The 17,436-nt window shown below is 31.3% G+C and overlaps 1 protein-coding gene across 2 annotated transcripts in view; it reads right to left on the reverse strand.

Annotated features, from left to right (window-relative positions):
- The window catches only part of LOC148611928 (heparan sulfate 2-O-sulfotransferase 1-like), a 47,917-nt gene that overhangs the window by 14,149 nt on the left and 16,332 nt on the right, over nt 1–17,436 (reverse strand). For both annotated transcript variants that reach the window (XM_088592940.1, XM_088592939.1), the window contains 2 exons: nt 15,616–15,701; nt 1,779–1,917 (listed from right to left, as the gene is read on the reverse strand). In XM_088592940.1, coding sequence (XP_088449066.1) covers nt 1,779–1,917; nt 15,616–15,701 — 225 coding nt within the window. The remainder of the gene's footprint in view (nt 1–1,778; nt 1,918–15,615; nt 15,702–17,436) is intronic.

The following is a 17,436-nucleotide window of genomic DNA, read 5'->3' on the forward strand; positions in this document are numbered from 1 at the left end:
CCCTTTAAATAAAGTTTCTTCTATTTTTCAAGATAGAAGCAAAAACTGCACAAATGGTCAAATTTAAACTTAAAAAAATGCCCACGCAAAAACAACCACAACTTATTTAAGTTTTGCGACTTTTCAGTTCAAATCTAGTCAGGGGAAATTCGTAAACTGATAACAAAAATGCAGACAATAACCAAAGGTTACAACTCTTAATTTCTTTTAATGAAACTTAAAACTTTCAAGGTGGGGTCTGAGAAGTGAAATGTCTTAAATTTCACCATTTTTATCACTCAGGTTTGATTCCTATTATCTGCCATGAAGAAATTTCCATTTCTATCAGTTCTTTATGCTTTCTATTCAGTTTAGTACATAATGGAAAATTTAAAGGACAAGAGAGCTACTGTCAAAAGCTAATATCCTTACATTAATTTTATCATTTCTCCATCTATGTACAAGATTCAAAAATGAATGTTGATAATTACAAACAGGCTCTATTGTAAAACCCGGCAGGTTATTTTAGAACAAGAAAACTAATTTCAATCCAAGCTATTTGTTTCATGCAAAAGATTTACTTCAGGGTAAAGATTTTTAGATTTCATGTGGGTGCAAACAGATTTATTCTTATCTATGGCAGAGATCAGAAATGTGTCCTATTGAAGTGACAGGTAGAGTACAGGTGTTAAAAGGAAGGTGTCTCACCTGTCAACATATTATTGTTTATTTGACCCCATATCTTATCTATGACAAAAGAGGGACTTCCTAACACCAATTCATTTTCATTGTCAAGTCACCCCTGTTTTACTCATATATCTGTTTTCTGAATAGTTAGAAATTGTCTGCACTCATTTATCTTATATCTAATTGCTTTTCTTCCCTTCTGTTAAATACCACCTGTACCTAAAGCTTGTAACTAGGTTTGAACTCTTTGTTCAGAGATAATAAAGCATGAAATGTAGAGATATATAAGCCACTGACTTCTGGGAAAAAGCGAATGATCTTGATGTTTACATGAACATTTGCTTAACAAATTCTACTACAATTTATGCAAATGATGCAAATTTGTGGAAAAAATGTAAAGTATGAAAATCATAATAGAGAAAAAATGGGAACTGATTGTATTCTAAATCAGAGATCTTGACAACAGTTCTAACATATGAAACCATGCAGCTTCATGACATAACTCTTGTTTCCACCTTTTCCATGCATATGCTATGAATTTTTGAGTTAGATTACAAGTAATTCACTTAATTAATCAAACAATGTGACAATCTATAGATTACAGCATGGGAAATATTGGGCTTTTCTATCTCAATAAAGAACATGAAACTAATGTATTCAAGATACTACAGTATGGCAATGAGTAGTTTGGAAGAGTAATCAAGGGAACCAAGGTTATAGCAGTAATCAAAAGAATGCAATCCAGGGACAAAGACCCGACATGGAAAACAGAAATACACAACAAAGAACATAAAGTAACTAAAATCATACATACAAAGTAACAAAAGCAAATGAGCAACTCGGACTCTACTAAAAACTGGGCACATGGACCAGGTGCACCGGTAGGGTAAGCATCCTCTGCCTTTCTATAAACACCCGCCGAGTTGCTTATGTTGGAAGTCACACATAAGTGTGGGGGTTGTAGAAAACACCAAAAACACATTGGAAAAGGATAGAACTGTATTTATTGCAGCTAAGCTTGTTGTTGTGATGAAATTTAGTTTGACTATTTGTTTTTTATTCAACTTTAAGTTCAAAAGAGTGGACCTATCAAATACACATGTAAATTATACCTCTTTGTTGCCAGCTTTCCTTCTCTTGAGGTTGGGTCTAAAATCATCCCCATATCTGACAAAGTAATAGTAGGACACGAGCCTGTCCAAGGGGTTCCTTATAATGTTGATATACAGAGGTTTCTTTGCTACACCAAATCTGAAAAGGAATACACAAACAATGAACCATTCGTTTACTTTAAAGCATTTTGAACATTTTTTTAAATTTTTTTAAAATTCATCGAACAGATTTTTACTTCATACAATAGGATAACAGTAACAACACATTATTGAGGATTCCAGCCTTGGTAGTATATATTTACTGTACAGTAACTTAGGAAGAATATATAATGTGACCACTCACATGGAAAACAAACCAGATAACAAAGGCAGTCTACAAATGCAAGAATTTTTGCAGCTGTTAAAAATTCCATTCAAATTAACAAACAGAAAATCAAAAAGGAAAAGACAAAAAACATTTTAAGTTGTTTATTCTACAAAAAAAAGTGATTCCACCATTTCTTACTAGATTATAGTAAAACATATATATGCTTCAGTGAATTTTACAGGAGTTGTGCTAACAATCTGCTTAAGTAGGAGTATTTCAGGAAATTTTTAAGCACAAAGGGGCATAACTCAAACAAAAATTACGGGGATCAAAATTACCAATCTGTGCAATCAACTTTTCAAATACAATTAAACTGTATAAAAAGCCATTTTCAAAATTGTTCATCCTTGCAAAAATACAAAAATCACAGCAGGAGAAGATTTTTTGTTCAAGGCAAGAAAACATGCTTCAATCTTACTACAAGATATTGTTAATGTTTTATTCATGGCTGGAATCTATTTTGATTTATTCACACTAGAAAACATTAGTTAATAACAACATTATTCAATTATAAACTTTACTGTTGAATATTTGACGCATTATTTTGTTGTATAACAACTTTTACTTAATGACCTGATGTCACTTTTTTACTGCAACAAGACACTACATATTTTACATGTTGTTATAAGAATGGATTACAAGCTGTCATGACAAGGCAATTTTTTTCTCATTCAGTTACAGATTCATTTTTAAAAATTTTTATGCAACATGCAAAAATGATTGATCAACCCATCATTTTCCTACAGTCAATATTTGTTGTTAGTCAGGCAGTGTGTTTGTTCAGCTTTCATTGTATTGCAAAAAATACTTCAATGATTGCTTTTCAGTATTGTACTTCCTCTAGCAACATGTGCTATTCTAATAGAAATACAATTAAATTTTTCACATGAATGGGGCCTTTAGAGAGAGAAATATTTTATTTGAAAATATATCTTCTGTGAATGAAATGTTTTACATGACAAGGGTACCAGCAACTGTAATCAAAGCTTATTACAGAAACCATATGGTCAAAATATAAACAGTTGTCAAACAGGAAATTGAGGTGCTCAGTCTGAAATCAGATCCCAAAATAACAAGCTTCTGTCAAAACATTGAATGGCTTTGACATGCAGTAATCTGTAAGGAAAGAAGTGGGAACAGACGAACAGACTGATGGAAACCATGATCATTATAAACCTCCTGCTCTAAAATATAATTTACACAAAAAGAAACTTGGACGAAAGATATACTAAATATGGGTACTGCAAATTCAGTAAAATAGTGTGTACCAAAGACAACTTCAAAACTAATGATACCAATTTCGACAGATAACTCTGTGAAAAACCTTATTTTTCTAACATTCTACTGAAATATAGTGACACAAAGATCTAATAATGGTCTTTTAAAATAGAGAAAGCATCCTTGAGTGAAATTGTATTGTCAGATTGGTGGATTTTTTAAGATGTAAGTTTCTGATGTTTCTGATTTTGCCTGATTCTTTCAAAAACTTACACTCCAGAATTTTTTTGTTCTCACCATTTCCTTTCTTTTTTCATAAAACAGTTTTCAATTCATTAACAGTGTTTACCAAGTATGCACACTTTTCTGTGGAACAAAAGGTAAAATCTTGAAGAAACACTTGCAAAATCAGCATAACAATTAAACTAAATCTGGTGCATATTCTGCTTGCACTCCCCCTTAAAAAAGGACAAAAAATTTTTTTTTTATATGAAATCTAGATTATTCACAGATTCTATTTAAAAAATGTTCATAACTATATCAGTCTTTAATTCTATTATTAATTCACAAATTTCCAAGCATCATATAATTTCCAACCACAACCCTACTCCCACATACTTGAAGATCACCCTTACTGAACCCAGAAACATTCAATAGTAGATAAAAATTAAAGTGTTACAATGTTTATTTTATAATTTCATAATTTTAATAAAGCTAACATGTAAACTGCATAAAAACTACATATGTTGGAAATCCCTTCATTCTGTTTGATAAAATAATGAAGTAGAAATTTACTCACACCCAAATTAAACAACTGTCTGTTTGTCTGTTCTAATTTATCAAATTGCCAAGATCAATTTTTAAATGTTACAAAATTAAGCTAATGGGTATCTGAAGTGTCCTGCTGAATAAACTTAATTTTACATTCGATAAATTGTTTGTGACATAAATTTCATTAATATAAGGGGTGGAATATTAAACTTTAATATGAAAATTAAAAATTCTGTACTGGAAGGTATTCTAGTGCATGATAAATTAGATTACAAAGAACTCCTGTTTTTAACTGGAAATACATTCAGTACATTTGTTCTTTGGTTGTGTGCCCTCAGACATGTCCCTGCCTAGATCATTATTTCTGTTTGAAATTCAAACTCTATTTCTGTATTTATTGCCCAATTTTATTCCTTTTATGCACCTATAAAAGTTGCACACTTGAGGTCAATTGTAATGATTAAAAAAATACTGTTTCTTATATATAATGATTGTAGAAAAAAACTGGCAGATCAAAGAATAATTTATGTAAAAGTTGGTGTTGTAATTTTAGATCCGAAAATTAGACAATTAGGCTGCTAGTGTATCTAGTATCAAATGAAAATTCAGTACACATTGACAGATCCATTTTATCAAATGTCAAATTACCATTTCTTATGAACAGTCAAATATCTATTGCCTTGTTTGGGAAAAGCATAAAACTCAATCATATGAGTAACAAGGATTAATTTGCTGGGTCAATATGTGAAAGTGTTATACTGGGTTGTGAGTTAATTGGATTGGGACCTCAGTATTAATGGTGTATCAATCAACCACATTTTACATGTGATGGCTCCAATGATCATTTGATTTGTTGGCATCAGAAATGACTGGTCCCTCTAAGATTCTGGCAGATTTCTAAGACATTTGGAATACTACTATGTTTTGATCATGACTTTTAAGAATGTTTTAAAGAGACAACAACCCTCAACAAAATGTGAAACCTGGATAGCAAAAGACAGTAAGGGCCTTCTATGAACAGTGAGGATTTCCCACCAATGCCAGTCTGCCATAGACTGGCATCTAAAATCACAAATACACTAGTTCAACTAAAATGGCATCACATTGTACCCTTAACAAAATTTCTCTAATTCTTTGCACTCATAGTAGTAACCAAATTTAAATAGCAGTGATTTTCCACACCATTTTGGGGGGTCCAATTTTGGCTCTTTCACAAAGAGAAATTTGCTCAAAATTTCCAAAATATCAGCAGTGAAATTTCCAAATTGTGACATGAAATATCATCTGAAGCTTTGCACATAAATGATAAAAATGTCTACTCTACTGTATCAAGTTAGTCATCTAGAGGTCACCTCATGGACTTCAATGGAAACTGTTATGGTCTTCATCAAGGATTTCCCTTAGAAATTATTTTTTAGATACTGCATAAAAATCCATGCCCTCATGACTATCTGTAGACTATTTCCAAAAATCACAATTTTCACATTCTTTTTCCGCATTGCCCAAGGCTCTTCAAAACAGGAAGAAAATTATTGAATAAGTCTTCCAATTTATCATCCTTAGACTGACTGCCTTTATCTCTTCGTAACCTTGTTCATGTTCAAAGTTCTAAACCATGAGCCCCAGACTACCCAAATTTCTTCTGAAGATATTCTTACATGATTGAAGCTGTACAAAAATAGTTCCAGAACAATCACACAAGCAACAACTGCCTTTCAGAACCTTACTTCTATATGGTGCAATACATAAATAGCTCCCTATCAATCATGCTTCATACAGTCAATTTCACTGGTGACAAGTGAATAGCTGTCTGCTTATTATTTATCAATAAACTAATAGTAAATGAATTTTTTGCAGAAAATATTGAAAACTTGTTCTGGCAGAACTGCACACAAAAACAAGTTGGTTAATTGAAGTTAAATCTTCCTCGTAGGATAACTTAAGTTCACACAAGCTGAGTAACCCATTCCTTTTGTGGTTCACAGCCTCAAAATCAAGAAAAAATAACCAGCCTTAAAAGTGTGTCCCCCCCCAAAAAAAAAAAACAAAACAAAACAAGCATCTTGTAGCAATATATCAGTGCAAAATATGCTGAAGTACAGTGCAAAAGTCCCATAACTTCTGTAAAATTTGCCAAATCAAGATGGCTGTACAATGATCAACTACAAATGATGAATAACAATCCTACAAAATTTGAACAAAATTTGTCCATTGTTTTCTGAGGAGTTGCATTCACAAATGTGACCAGATGGACACACTAGTATTTCTATGTCCCCTTCCACGTAGTGGAGGGTGACAAAAAAACATGCTTTTTAACAAACAACATCCCTTGTGCAGGTTTGCAGGAATAACTGTTTTTATCAGAAACTTTGGCACAACAGAGTCAACAAGTAGCAGTAGCAAGATATACTGTCAAGCACCTGATTTATATATCAAATCCTCTCATTTGATTGATGCAGGATACTAATGAAGGCATTTAATGAGGATATATGATTGATAATAGATAATTAATGTTACATAAAAATCTATAACACAAAACAGAACATATTTTGTAAGTGGTCGCACCTGCTGAATCGCATCAATCATGAAGAGAAATGCTGCAGATATGTAGCAACAATTGTTTCTACACCCAGCAATACAACACTGGAAGATGATATATCATGGAATTTGTAACAAGAGTGAAATACCTTCTAGTCTTTACCATACAAATTGTAAAATAATCTGAAGTTTATAACAAGAGCATAATGATAAAAAGCTTTAGAAAAAAGCAAAAGTTTCTGAACTCACAGAATAAATTTAAATTATTTATAAAACAAAGGGTAGTGATAAAATAATAAAATGAAGCCTTAGGATAATAATTAGTCTTCAAAGCAATGTGATAACCTAGCATAGGAAATAAAGCATGACCAGATCAATGTGAAGCAACAAACTATAGGATGCTTAGTTTAACATGTTACCTAAATACAAGAAAACTTTGAAATAAAGTTACAGTAAATTTCAAATATTTTTGTGAGCAGACATATAGTCAGATTTTGCTAGTTGATAGTTCAATATAATTCTGATTTGAAATACAGAAAAAATAACAAACTTTGCTTTTAATCCTTTTAAGTATAGTGAAGTCACACAAATAACAGCATGGAAACTGTTTCAGTAAATACATGCAGATTTGTAGGGGGCAAACCTACCCTTTTTCCAAAACATTGGGAAAAATCCATTTTGCATGGAATCTTAATTTTGATCACTTCTACTTCTAAAATTGTGCAAAATACTCTTTTAAAGAGTTCAGTGGGAATCTAGTCTTTATTTTTGGTATTTGAATTTTTATTATTAAACTAACTTCTTAAAATTTTATTAAAAATTATTTTTTTTAAGAGAAATGCTTTTTATGGATTTAAAGGGTAAATAAGTTAATTGTGTTAATTTGTATACATAGTTTATTTGAGTTGAGTAGTATTCTTTGGCAGGTTAAAGCTCTTGTTTAATTAGTCACCTAAGTCAATTAAAAGATTACTTATCCAGCACCCAAGGTTGGGTACTTCTTTGTCAAAAATTTTTCAAACAGAAACATTGTAGTTTTGAGCTAATTGAATCAAAAGTGTCAGGCCTGATGAGGTTCCTTTATGATGTACACATTTTACTTTATTCACTTGACTATGTGGTAATAAAAAGTGTATAGTTTGAACATCGTCTACTTTAAGGTCCTGCTAAGATGTGTGTCCATCAATTCACTTGACTATGTGGAAATAAAAAGTGTATAGTTTGAATCTTGTCTACTTTAAGGTCCTGCTAAGATGTGTGTCCATCAATCCCGTAGAAATTGCACAATTTAAATTGAGCGAGTTTCCCCATGAAAATGAAATAACAGGAAAAGAATTAAACACAGAAAAATCAGTTACATCCCTGAAAAGACCAGTTTACAGCAAAATATGTAGCCTGTGCTTTAATTCCAATAGGTCAATAGGTCACTGAACATGACATGCTAGATTTGATCCTTAAATATTTGGTATATTTTCTTTTCATAATTCATATAAATGGATGATGTATCATCTATCAGGCACAGGAAATGATGTCAATGTAGAAATGAGTTACTGTAGCCTGGTACAAGTACATGTAATTAAGGTACAACTGTACCAGTAAAACAAACACTTTGCCTTTTTAATTCATCTATTACATGCTGAAGTACACTGTATTCTAAAGATTATATGGCCAGACAATTTCATGCCGACAGAGGACAGCTTCACTGTTATGAATTAAAATTTACAGCCAAGTTTAATCACAAACTGACAATTACTGTGGTATGACTCAACCTAATTAGCTACAGGCTTGAAAACTAGGAGACAAGAGTTGACTCTTATATCCCATATGAGGCAAAACTTAGTCTAAATTAATCAAAAAGACATGATTAAAGTTTATTTTCCTAGAGAAACACAGGTCGTATTGACTGGCTTTTTTAAGGAACACAAATTGTTCTCCTTTTTGCCCAAGTGTAAGTTTTTCAGTGGTTTTCAATACAAGTTTTACCAATTAAACTAAAAAAATAATTACACTGATACTTCTTTAAGTTATTAAACCATATTGTTCAGTTCATTTATATTTTCATGAATTACAAGAGAGTACTTCAAGAAACTAAGTTGAAAAGGACATTACTCCACAAAATTTGAGGGATAGTTATATGTTCAACAACATACTGAACCTTTACTACATACTAGTACCATTTTTGTTAAATTTTGTTCAATAGTTAGAAAAGGGTTACAATGACAAAAAGAGGACTAAAGAAAGACAGGAACATCAATAACATTATACATTCAGTGCTAACAATAAAATGCAGACCTACAGAACCCAAATTTGGCTGGAAGTGTAAAACATAAACTTCATTTGACAAAAGCTTATTTCATAGGATTGTATAAAAAGAAAAAAAGTGTCTCCCCATTTTTTTTTTTTTTTTGGCATTATCATTAAGCAGTATTCCAACCATGTCTACAGCTATTATGTCTGCCTTTAGAAACTTAATTAGAATTCTGATTAACAGTATGCAAGGTTTAATTATAGACTCTAATCAATAGTTAGACATTTAACAAAGCTTGTATCAGATTCTCTGGATATAAGTGATAACTGTATGAAGTCAAGGTAATAGTAGTGACATAGAGTTTTTGCATTATCCAGTGTTTTTAAGAGGACACTTATATAGATACTTAAGCCACATTAATCTTATTTAAATGTTAATAAAGATGACCACTCATACTGAGAATACATAACATTCAGATAGGGTTTTTTCAGATTCAAACCAGAGTGACTTGGCACCTAAATAAGACAACAGTGTAAATATAGGGTCCTTAAAACACTACAATAAACGATTAAGCCAGTACCCGGTAAGTCCAAAAATGTTATGAATCAACTTCTTGTTGTGACATCAAGATTGAAAGTTCATCTGAAATAAATACTAACAACAGAAGGAAGAAATTTCTGTATATATTGATTTACAGGCTTACAGCGAATACTATAGTTAACTTTGTGAAATAGAGTTGGTCTTCCCTTGAAAAAATGACAATTTTCAGGACATTTTAACTTTTTACAACTTCATAGGTATTTTAATCTAAGCTTGATAAACAGGTCCAATTTTTTGTCAATTGTCTACTTAACTACCTGAAGAAGCTTATTAGGTGATTGTCTTTCCTGAATTTAACTTCACAACTCGCTGTAATAAAAAAGGGGCAACCACATGACAAGTTACATGAACTAATAAAGGTGTAATCATAAACCAAATCTCATTTTACAGAGCTATCGCATACCTAATATATATCAACTTAAAATACAAAGTGACAGGAGAAACACAAAAAAACAAATCTTGTACAACTTTCAAAGTAAAACCAGAAGTTAGAGGAATGATAACAAGTCTAGTTCTCTAGATCTCGCCAGATAATCATTGATATACAACTAATGGTTTATACACATTAAAACATAATTTTCACCATCAAAATAATTGGCCAAAAAATCTGCTGAGTTTTGCAGTTTTACCAGTAAAAGTTGTTAAACCACGGGTTAGCTGAGTACATCACAGTCACATTAACCATGAAGTTTAATTCATATAATGGCAGTAAAAACCTTGCAGTTTGTCAATACCGTCACAAGTAAACAAGATACTTTCACCTGCATCACCAATGGTGAAAGCAAGCCTATTATAGTCCCTAGATTCCATTATGCTTAGGGACTTTGTGTTATTTGAAACTCAAGAAGTATTTTAACAATACTATTCTAACTTAGTACAGATTTTGACTTTTGTATACATATTGAGTGCACCTCTTAATATGTTGAATTTTTTTCCTGGGACTGGTGTATTTGTGCAGAGAGCAGACACATAATTTTGTTCATAACTGTTAAACTGTATCAGTACAAATCTTTATAATAATCAGGCAAAATTGGAAAATTACATGTCTAAAATCCACTGATCTGAGAATATGCTTTCATTTAAGGAAGTCTTTTCTCTATTTGAAATAAGAACTTTTCCATTCCTACATTGTAGGGTAGGTGAGGTTTCTCATTAGAATGTGAGAAAACTGTAGTTATTTTACTATATCTGCCACTGAAATGCTAATTTGCAGTACATTTCAATAAATTTATAACTAATTCTACTAAAATGATTTGGAAAATCTTGTCCTCGTTCCTTGATTCTGAAGGGACACAATCAAATTGTGGGGTATGTAAAATCATGTTTCAGTAACTGCTGGATTCTTACAGAGACTGACACTTAAAAGCAGAAAATTTGCCATAAGTGAAAACATTAGCCCCAAGGTTAACTATATCACCGGGATGCAAGCAAACCTATATCCTTCCTGTATAACTTTAATGTACAATGTTTGCTATTGTAATTAATTTTATGAATTTTTTTAGTAAAAAACACACCAAATATTGAATGTAAGGAAACAACAAATTTTTCAAGAGAATGAAACTGTAAAATGGTTTACAAAACCTGACAGGTTTCAAGATGAAACAGATGTTAATATTGGTAAAGAACTAGAGATAGGCAACTGGTTTCAGACCTGTTGCCCATCTATTAGAGCTTTACCAAAGAAAAGTTTATCTAAGAATTGAAACAGGACCATTTTAGATCATATTTTAGTCTTTATAAATTTCTAACCATTTCAGCCAAAAACTGTGTGAAAAATGACATTCTCAAATGCCACTGTGAAGCTGATTATTGAATAGTTTCACAATCCTTCATCTATAATGGATTTAGATAATAAAACACATCAATCAGAAACGAAGGAATGCCAATAAAATTACATAATTCTCTCATTCCTTTTAATGCTTCAACAATAGGTGGAATGAGAAAGAAATAAAACCTGCAGGATACAATTTAACTGATTCCATTTTTGGTCATATACCCTAAATTATTTGGATTCTGGTAGAGAACAGAACAAATGAAAACATTAAATACTGTGGAAGCAATATTTATAAAACATCAATTCACTTAACCCTAAAGATGAGCTCTTTTCTATTTATGGTAATAACTCTTGATATTTATTGCCCATGTTTAAATGTTTCTAATTGATTTTCTGTGTGTTATTATTGGAGCCATGTCTTTAAAATGTCAATTGTTAAATTTAATTTGGCCCCACACAAAGAACAACCATTGCTGTAAAATAAATTGATATTGAAGAAACTGGCAGTAATCAACATTAACTTCAAACCTAATTGCTACCTACAAAGTTTAGGACTATATTTACCATCTGTTTAAGTCAAATGACATAAGTTTCTACTATGAAATTCATCCCTAATATTACTGTAGTGTCTGTTTAATAACAAGATTTCTATGCATAGCCATATGTCCCCTACGACTCCAAACAAGTCCCATAACTCTTGTAAAATTTGTAGAAACAGAATCACATTGCCATATGATCAACTACGCATTGTAGCTTTCTGGTAGCAATCCTGCAAAAATTGAACAAAAATCTGTACAGTGGTCCACAAAGAGTTACATCAACAAAGTGTTCCTATACAGGAGCATGAGGAAATTCAACAAAGTCCTGTAACTCCTGTATAATTTAATGATTCAATATGTTTTCAAAACCACCAGAAAAGCATGTGCTGGTTATAAGTTTTTCATTAAAACTATAAATTTCCATAATATTTCTTAACAGGGTTGCATTTATTATACAATTTTTCCTGTGTTACAATCGGAATTCTTGTTCTTATTTTTCTAATATCTGCCAGAATATAAAGCAACTTCAAACATATTACATTCAACCAATAAGATGAACCAAAAATTTGTTCAATGGCAAAACAGTTCTTGGATGGAATAAGGAAAAGACATAGTTCTTTCCTGAGTATTTGATCAAACAATATTAGCATAGTGATTTGCAGCAGTTTTTTTTTAGAAAGCAAAAATACCAATCATATATATATTACAAATTTCATTTTGCTGAACACATTTCAAGGAGTTACCTCTCATCAGCAGCATTAGAATTTAAATAGGAAGATTTAAGTTGAAAATTATTTGTATACAAGAAGTACTCAAAACCAAAATTATTTAAAGAGGAAGCCTAATCCATCACCAAGAGTTTCTACCATGTGCAATGCAAGGAATGAAGCCTCTGTGTTTTAGTTATATTGAAATTTGAATACTGCAAGTTTTGATCAATATGATAAATAAAATCTGATATATTTCCAGGTCAGACCTGCCTGACTACTAGGTTAGTGAATACCCACAGGGACCATTGGTCCACCAGCAGTGGCATCAACCACCTGTTTATCAAATACAAAAATATCAATCATATAATTTGCTGTACACATACTGTACTATCTTAAATTGATTTTAGAATAACAACAGTATGTTTTACTTCGGAGGGAAAGTCTAATGAGCTGAGCTATGCCAGTCAGAGGTTTCATTAAGAACCGACTGTCAAAATGTAGACAGTTCAAAAAGTAGGAATGGACAGTTCAAAATCACAATGGGCCCCATTCCCCCTTTGATGCATTTTGAAGGTATAGACAGTCCATTTTCTCTATTAAGCGTGTTCAATAAGATGATAATGAAAGCCTTGGCCAGTAAGCACAGTACTTCATGGAGTAGCCTCGTCATTAGATTTAATGAAAAGGACATTTTACTGTCCCAACACCATTTACCCAACACCACCATTTGACCAACAGTTTATGTATTTTGTTTCGTTTAATTTACATTAAACATCTGACAACTGCTTCTACAAAAAAATTACACCAGCAAGGAATAACAGTTCAGAATCGTGTCAGTATTCTCAGGCTGCCAACAACAATTCATACTGATACAATTACCACTGAAAGGATGTCAAAATGAGAGGTATTTTGATAAAACTTTACCACCATCAACATTTTTGCTAATCTCATCAACAGCATTGAAAGCATGTTTCCCTTGTTAGCACACTTGGCAGCTGTTTGACGTGAAAGACATGTAAGGCGTGTTTTGCTTCTACATGCAAGTTTTTGCTCCTAAATTGAAGAAACATGACTAAATGTCCTAAGATTTGAAATCTACTTTGCTATCAGCTTACCCTTCAAATCCATCATCTAACAGAGTGAAGGTCAACTTAGATAACTTGAAGAAATTTACTGTTTTTTTTATAGTGTATTCACTTCACATAAAAATTGTCCAGATCATGGGGTATAACTTATTTAGTTGTTATTAGCTTCAAATCTAAATAAAAACATGACAATATTGAACAATTATGTCAGATTGACATATACCAGACGACTTAAATGTCTGTATTTAGTGGATAGGTTAGGTTTTAACAAGTACACAACCAAGTCAATTATAGGACTCCCCGATGGAAAGGGGAAATGAATCTTGCCAAAGGTGTTTATTCTCAACATGAATCTAAATTACAGGCCAAATTTACCTTACTAAATTGATACCAGTGAACCCAAATCCTGTTCAACCGTAAAGCAATACAATTACAGTTTTATATAAAGACCTCTTGTAGATGTGATACCTCTACAACTTTATTTTTTTTAAGAAAGCTGAAAAAATCCTTACTGTTTTAAAATATAACACTACTGACAATAAGACTCAGAAATGGAAGCTACACAATGGTATGACAATTCTCAATGGCAGACTGGTGGGGGTTTTGACCTTTTCGTGCAAAATTTTTGCAAATTGAGCAAATAATAGCCTGGAAACCCCTTATTTTTTGGAAACCTTCTAGAACATTCCCCACTTTTCAAAATCTCTTTATCTGCCCCAGATTCTAAAAATATATTATCATGTTTTCCTTATATGAAAATCCACCCAGTGCATCATCAACTTGGAAAAATAATGCAAAGCTTAGGTCATTTATTAATCATTTTATTTTTATATTAAATAAATTTTATGACAACAAAAATAAATTCTGTAAGCCTCCAGGACATAAAATACTAGTTTTAATCAATTTCAACAGCCATAAAATATCATTATATCTAACAGTAAAACTGATAGCATCTTAAAATTGTCCCTCAGAATCCTATAAAACAAGTGATAAAAGCAACAACCTGGAGGGTTCAGGATCTGAATCAATACTCCTCAACTGAACTTGCCTTTATAGCAATTACAAACAGAAGTAAAAAAAAAAACCTTCAAAATATAAAGATGAAGAAAGATCAAAGAAAAGAGACCCATTGTTAATGCTACAGTATGTATAATGGTTAGAGAATTGTAATAAGATTAAAAGCTTTACTTAAAGCAGTCACATAAAGTTCTTTTGAAGAGACAATTTTTGATGTAACAAAGGTTTAGATATCAGTTAAAATGCTACAATATCATTCATTAATGGACCATATTATGTAAAAGTTTTATCATAAGTATCCTAAAATAGAGAGCTAGTAAGCAATGCCAGGCAATGGGCATGTTTTATAACAAAAACTGAGAGTCACTGAACAATGAAGTAAAAAGGGTATGGGTAATGTGATTGAAGTCCAGTTGTCTGTTATCTCAATGAAAGGCATCCAATTTAATGTGCACATCTCAACCAGTTTTTCTATGAGAAAAAAATACTGTAAAGTAAAGCCACTAAAGGGATACAACTTGATAATGTTACAATCATCTAGTCTTTCAAGCTTTCAAAGATGATGCATCTGGTTGGCTAACTGATCCAGATCTTAGTCTTATTTGAATAGATCAGCTGTATTTTCAGATGATCTGAAGAAGCTAACAAATTAACAAAATCATTAAGTAAATTTACAGTAAAATGAGAAATGAAACAGTAAGATCTGATTTTAAATCAAATACTTAAGTCTTCATAGTGGCTAATCGTCAAATTTTCTCTGCCACTGATTTCGGCTTATTTTCAACATCCAAAATGGCACAAATGAGAAAATGAATCTTTAGCATGTAATCGTAGTGCAAATGTTGTAAGACTTTTCACAAACATCTTACAAATCCTAGTATACATAACAGAATCAGTTTTGAATAAGAATGTGGTATGAAATTCAATTTTTGTACAAGACAAAAAAAAACATTCGATCACTATGACTTACTTAGAGAAGTCAAGGAAGGCCAAATGACCATGATACAGAGCTGGCTTCATACTTGTCCATCTCGTCATATTCTGTACAAAGCGTACCTACAATAAATTTAACATAAAATAAGGAAAAAATTTCCTCATAACATCATAACAAATTTACTGAACCTGAGGATTAATAATGTTGATACATTTACTTTGATAATGAGTTCCTCTAAAGTAACATGTCTATTTACATGTAAGTTTACTAATTTCTATAATTTAGTCAAAAGAAACTCAACAATAATTTTTCTGCACTCTGGGACTGCATCAGTAATGCATACAACCAGTAATCGTATTGTGAAAATAAAATGATTTTATGTGTATTTTAGTACCATTATACCATTAAATAAATAAAAATAATATATAAAAACCTTCATTTGTAAGAATTATCTACAACCAATCAATAAGAAACAATATATGGAGCTTTCTACTGAAACTTCTGATAAAAAGAAAGTTGAACAAATCCAACTTCACAGTAGAAATCTGATCATCAACTTTTATCTGAAGTTGTCTGTTGGTATTTAGAGAAACCCATTAATCATAAGCAGACAAGATATGATACTGGTTTGCTTTTTATTTGAAAAAAAAACTATTCCTATCTGAAATAGACTAATTTAACCAAATATTTTCATTGTTATTTTTTAAATCAATCTTCTTTTACATCAATCATCAGTCCCTTAGTTTTTGTGGCCACCTTTTCTTTAAACAATGTTGAAACAACATTATAAAACATCACTCTTAACACACATTTCCAAAGTTTAACTAAAAATCATGCAAGTTGTAATTATTTTTTATATTTCTTTGGAGTAAAGTTTGATGAAGAATCTGCACTACATGTACAACAAATAAACATGAGCATTAAAAGCTCTTTAACCGACAATAGTCTTTGTTTGAAACTTAAAATATTTTTTGTTCACCTGGCACATGACATTTCTTTAAGACCAAAACATTTTTTAGTTGATAAAATGTCATAACAGTATATAAATATATACTGATAATGGCACAATCTGATAACCAGACTTCATCAAAATCATATTTACAGGGCAATGAACAAGATTTTTGATAAAATATCAGCTTGTTGATTAGAGTATAAAACTTCGTAATCTGACACTGATTGTAAAATCTATAAACCATGAACGAATTGAGATTAAAACAAAAGTTGTATTGATGTGAGCATGATATGGAGATTCTTGACCTTATCTATTCAAACATTATTGGCTGCATAAGATCTTTATTATTATAGATAAAGCATCTAATTCAAGATTATGGTTGGTCATATAATGCCTAATTTCTTCTAAAAAAAGTAGACTTAATTGAGTATGAATATCTATAATGAACAGGGAAATGTGGAATTTGACTATGCATTTATCTCGGCCACATATCTGATAGAAAACATTTGCCAAACCAATGCAATATCAGATAAAATACAATACATGTATAGACATCATATTTAAAAAATTACAGTTACGTGAATACTTTAAAAATATCTTTCACCTAATAAATATTTGTATAATAAAACGAAGTCTGTAACTACTTACAAATATAAAACTGTATATGGTAATCATTTTACTGATGACATTTTATCATCATGAAAACACTTTATCATCACAATTAAATCAATTAAAGTTTAAGCTTAACAAAAACAAAAAACAAAAACAAAACAAAAGTCATTTTGATTAACATGTGTTCTAACAATGTTTTTAAACTGAGTGTTATTACATTAAATTGTTGCAGACTACTGATACATTGTGCTAAGGATCCCCCCACTCAACCATTTCTGTCAAACCTGGAAAGG

This window comes from Perna viridis, chromosome 7 (assembly GCF_037379345.1).
Source record: "Perna viridis isolate PV_CMFRI_1.1 ecotype Kerala chromosome 7, ASM3737934v1, whole genome shotgun sequence".
Classification (NCBI taxonomy): domain Eukaryota; kingdom Metazoa; phylum Mollusca; class Bivalvia; order Mytilida; family Mytilidae; genus Perna; species Perna viridis.